The sequence below is a fragment of the Fulmarus glacialis genome, unplaced genomic scaffold, assembly GCF_000690835.1.
Source record: "Fulmarus glacialis isolate BGI_N327 unplaced genomic scaffold, ASM69083v1 scaffold22942, whole genome shotgun sequence".
Classification (NCBI taxonomy): domain Eukaryota; kingdom Metazoa; phylum Chordata; class Aves; order Procellariiformes; family Procellariidae; genus Fulmarus; species Fulmarus glacialis.
The window spans coordinates 40,662-45,787 of record NW_009200212.1 but is presented as its reverse complement, the minus strand read 5'-3'; the positions used below and the strand labels follow the sequence as shown (position 1 = coordinate 45,787).

The following is a 5,126-nucleotide window of genomic DNA, read 5'->3' as shown; positions in this document are numbered from 1 at the left end:
TGAGAAGTGAGTTAGACCTGAGTTCACTAGATAAACATAAAGCAACCTCACCATTTGGCTTTGTTTGCTAAGAACAGTCTTCTCTTTAGAGTTGAGGACATTTAGCTAAATGGGTTGCTTGGGTAGAATGCAGGGGGGGAAATAATGCAGTGAATTTTTCAGTTTAAAACTGAAAGGTAACTGAGTTGACTGATCAGTTCTGTTGCCGTGGGGTGTGGCATAAGTAGAGATCTTATTTAGGATTTACTTTTGTATCTTACAGTACTGACATGGAGTTCAGTTGGTGGAGTTTTGGTATGTAATGTAATGTCCTAGTATTCTGTATAAAATGTCCTCGTAACTTATAGAACGTTGAGCTTATTTTGTATGACAGCTTTCATCTGTTCATATCTGTTCTACTTTTCAATGGTATCTGAAATGCAGTAGATACCTGGTGGGAACCAAAAAAACAAAATACTAACCTGGCTAGATTCCCAGCTCCCCTTGTGATGCACAGTTAAGTACCCCACTGTAGGAACTAATTACTCAGGTTAAAGGATTTGTGAAAATGCTTAAATAGTTCTTGACAATCTGGCTGTATAGCCGCACAGTACGAAGTTTTAAAACTGGTGATTCTTACAGGACTTAATTTGATGAAGGAAAATATCTGCTGGGGCATGGATAAAAGGCAGCAAAAATAACCCTTGTTACAGACAGCTTCCAATCACTTATTGCATAGAACAGTCTTTCTGTGCAAAAACTGCAAGCTCCTTTATGCAGTGAGGATGGTGATGGACAGATTGTGAGGGATTTGGGGCGGAGTATTCTGGTGAGGAGTGACCTGTGATGCTCTGGTGGTCCATGGACTGAATAGAGGAAAGGACAAAGATGTCCAGTAGAAAAATGCATTCTTATTCTGAGATTGCTCAAGAGTCAGGAACTGGTACTGTAAGGAAGAAATACACCATTAAAGCATTAATGAAGAGTGTTTTCCCATAATTTGTTGACCCAATAGCCTGGTAGCCCTTGTGGACTGTTTTATCAGGCTTTTCAGAGACCACATTCTAATAGGAAGACTTGGTTTGCAGACACTGTTTCATTTGGTTGCACAGAACAACTCTGAGTCACCGTGGCCTCGTGGCCTACATAATTAATGAGCTACAGTCTATAACTAATTGCTATGAAGAATTCCTGTAGTCTAAAGATTGTAGTCACAAGAACCAGTCTCTTCTAAAACACCGGCATTTGGATGTTTCTAACTAATTGTAAAGACCTGGACTAGCACTTTTTTCAAGTACCTAAAACTATCCTTGTAAATGGGCACATTTGTCAGAAATGTTATTGGTGACAGAGAGTTCCAGCACTAAATGGGGCTACCTGAAGTTCTCTAATCCAAGGTGGTCTACTCCATTCCCAAAAAGGTTTCCTGAATGACTCTGTCAATCTTCCTGGGTCTACCAAAAGCTTAATGTTGTTGAATGTTATAAATGGGTTTCTGCATGTGCTCTCCAAGGCCAGCATTTTGAATGCCAGAATAAGGAGAAGAAAGATTGAGATAGTGATATTTATCAAACGAATTGTGCTCAGCGACTGTGTCTAAGAGACTCCGACTTCAAAAAAAGCTATGAAGTCAGAGAAAGGTTAGCTAGCCCTTGTTAATCTAAACTCTTTTATCTTGCCTAGTGAAGGAAAGTAACATCATAAAGCTAATCTGCAGGCTGGAAATGTCAGTACCATTACTAATTTTTTTGGTAAAATCAAGACTGAATGAACCATGAAAAATAAATTAATGATAACCTGATTTTGTATCCCATGCAGGTTTTTTTCCAAGTTCTGGAAGTAGCAGGGCATTTGGTTGCTAACTGACCTGAAACTTGTGCTCCACCTTGGAAAGATCTGCAGTGGGAGACATTCACCTTCACACACCCCACAGTTCTCTGCGTCAGAAGAAAGGGACTTCATGCGCAAGAGTGGTTCAAGATGATGATATAACGTTGATAACGCTGAAGGTCTCCTGAGAATAACTGACTTTGTAAGAGGCTTTTCCCTCTCCTTCCCTCCCCTTCGTTGTTTTTTTTTTTTTTTTTTTAATAACTCCTTTCTCAGAAACTACAAGCAAGATGCCAGCCAAGACACCCATCTACCTGAAAGCTGCTAACAATAAGAAAGGGAAGAAATTCAAACTAAGGGATATCTTATCTCCAGATATGATCAGTCCACCACTTGGAGATTTTCGTCACACCATACATATTGGAAAAGAGGGACAACATGATGTTTTTGGAGACATCTCCTTTTTGCAGGGTAACTATGAGCTATTGCCTGGAAATGAAGGAGAAACCAGAGTTAGCCAGTCTGGTGGCCACAATGAATTCTTAAGGGCAAACAGCACTTCTGAATCCATGTTTACAGAAACTCCATCACCAGTGCTCAAAAATGCCATTTCCCTTCCTGCCATTGGGGGTTCTCAAGCCCTTACGTTGCCCTTATTGTCACCAGTGACATTTAATTCAAAGCAAGAATCCATCAGGTCATCAAAAAATCCTAGGCTTAGCTGTGAGCCAGTAATAGAAGAAAAATTGCAGGAGAAAAGTAAACAGATGGAGGAAGAAGAAACATACAAAGATGACATATGGGAGCAAAATGGTGGTTCTTCACATTTTACTAATGGTAGAGGCAGTCACTCATCCAGCTTTTCTGAACGATGCACTGATTGGCAAACAGTTGATTTTTTTGATGACAGTCGAATTTCATGTGAACTAACCAAGACAAAGACTAAGTCAGAAGAATCCCTTTCAGACCTTGCAGGCTCTCTTCTCTCATTACAACTTGACTTGGGACCTTCACTTTTGGATGAGGTCCTCAATGTAATGGACAAGAATAAATCTTAGAACTGGTACTCCCTTGCTTCTTTGTAAGTGATTCACTTAAACAAAAACAAACAAAAAACCGTATTTCAAAAGTAGAGACACTTAAAAATCAGCTGTATTTGCAGTTGTTTGACGGGTTTTCTAAAAATATTCTTAAAATACTATTTTTTTACCTATTGTTTTTCATTATTTTTATTACACTAAATTCTCATAGCAGGAAGATAAATTTTAATAACAGTTTTCAGCAAATATAAAATGTTTTTAAGTACCAGTATTAATGATCAGAAACTTAAGAAACAGAGTTTGAGGATGATACTGATTGTGACATTTGGTTAGTTCACTTCTACGGGCTTCTGAATATATGAGAAAATCTCAAAATGTCAGAAAGGAGACTGATATTAATTATTCACTTTTATAAATTATTACAATATCACTTTACATGTAGGCCTCTTTCTAGAACCTTGTGTTTGAGGGTTTATAGTGTTTTTCTTCATTTTCCATAGTACCATTTCTGTTACACCTTCACTGTAACTACTTTCTTGGTCTTATACTACCGCTCTGTATTCAGATGTGAACAATTTGAAGGCTTTTTCAGTTTGAACACCTGGTCCAGAGTCTCAGCTGCTTTAAATGAGTATGCACAAATTTACACAAGTTGAGGCTTGGGCCTGACATTGTATATGAAATGATATGTTGTAAACAGGTGACACATGCAAGATATTATGGTTAAATTATTTTAAAAGTTGAAATATATTTTTCGTGTGCATATTGTTTTTTTACTGCAGAGCCTACACATACAGTATCTCATCAAAGTAGTCGCTTGGCATTATTGGTGCTGTTCTGAAAATTGTATATTTGTGTGTTTGAAAAGAAATATGTATTGATACTCCTCGCTTTTTTTTCTTCATTTATTGCCACACATGCTTAAACTTGCAACTGATTATTTTCATTTTTGAAGAAGGCACTGGTTATTCACAATGCTTGTGATGTGTGCTTCAACAGCCAATGTTTTGGGAAATGTGGATCCTTTAATACAGTACCTACATGGATTGCATAGATATCTTGTGCAATACAATAAACAAAACTTTAAATTGCTATGTCTTTGTGATTCAGTACATAGCCTCACCAAAATACGAAGTTTTGTTTTCTGCTGTAATGAAACAGACTGCAGTGGAGTTGCAGAAATATGGGACCAAGGGCCAGATCGATTCTACGATCTTAATTCAGTTGACTTCTCCAATTTGGTTTACATCCTGAGGTTTTAAGGGCAAACTCCAAGCAGGTAGGACCCTCTGGAATATACACTGATTTTAACTAATTGGAGACAAGAGAGTAATACTTCGGTCCTAGTGAAGTTAATGGCAAAGTTCCAGCAGCTTTCACTGAAGTCTTTAGGTAAAATAATGACACAGTTTATAGACTGTTCTTCATTAGATAACCACATTTATCTGTATCTTCCTATCAGAACATGTAAGTCATGGATGATTTAATATATATTTTATTTATCCTTAAAATTTCTAGGGAGTCAGTGCCAACTAATTCTATTCCTTCAGTGTGTTTTAGCAACACAGTGTTACCCCTGTTTCCAGTTAAGCACTTATATTATTGTGCATTAATGAGACATGCAGCTACAGTCTCCTATATTATTCCTGTAAATGAGGAACTGAGATGTAGAATGGCCAAGAACTGTGTTTATTTTTAAGATAATGCTTAATTGCCTTCAACTTCATATTCTGTGTGTATAAGCCTGGATCAAATTTCTAGTGCATTCATGATCCAAGAAGAATGGTGGTTCTGTGACTATAGTGCTTTTTGTATTTTAGGACGCAGGTTCAAGGCTCTGCTTGGCCACATGTTTCTTACGGGACCTGGGGATTTAGAACATAATGAGACTTCAGGCCAAAACTTTAATTGGAAAAATCTGTAAGTTGTTAGCATAGGGGAAGTTTGGGTGAAGTGGGGAATTAGACGTTTTCTGTGTAGACCAGCTTCAAATACCATGATTAGAACATTAAAAGTATTTGCTGAATGAAAAGTCATTATCTTGCAGGACTTCTCAAGTAAGTATTCTCTAGAAAGCAGAAACAGATTCTTACAGCAGCTATTGCAATCGTATTGTTTTTGCTTTGTCGTGTTTTATACTTGATTTCCTCCTGGCTTAGTTTGCTGAAAAACATCTCACTATTGCAGGAGTTTTTGGTCTGTATTATCCTTCCTATGTGATTGCTCTTCTAAATTTATAAATCCTTAGGTCTTGTGATGAGGGTGGGTGGTCTGAAC

At 37.5% G+C, this 5,126-nt stretch overlaps 1 protein-coding gene across 1 annotated transcript; it reads left to right on the top strand.

Moving 5' to 3' along the window:
* Positions 1-1,814: 1,814 nt before the first annotated feature.
* CDC42EP3 (CDC42 effector protein (Rho GTPase binding) 3) lies at positions 1,815-3,939 on the top strand. Its single transcript, XM_009573530.1, has one exon. The coding sequence runs from the start codon at positions 2,100-2,102 to the stop codon at positions 2,865-2,867; it is 768 nt and encodes a 255-aa protein (XP_009571825.1). The 5' UTR covers positions 1,815-2,099; the 3' UTR covers positions 2,868-3,939.
* The last annotated feature ends 1,187 nt before the right edge of the window (positions 3,940-5,126 follow it).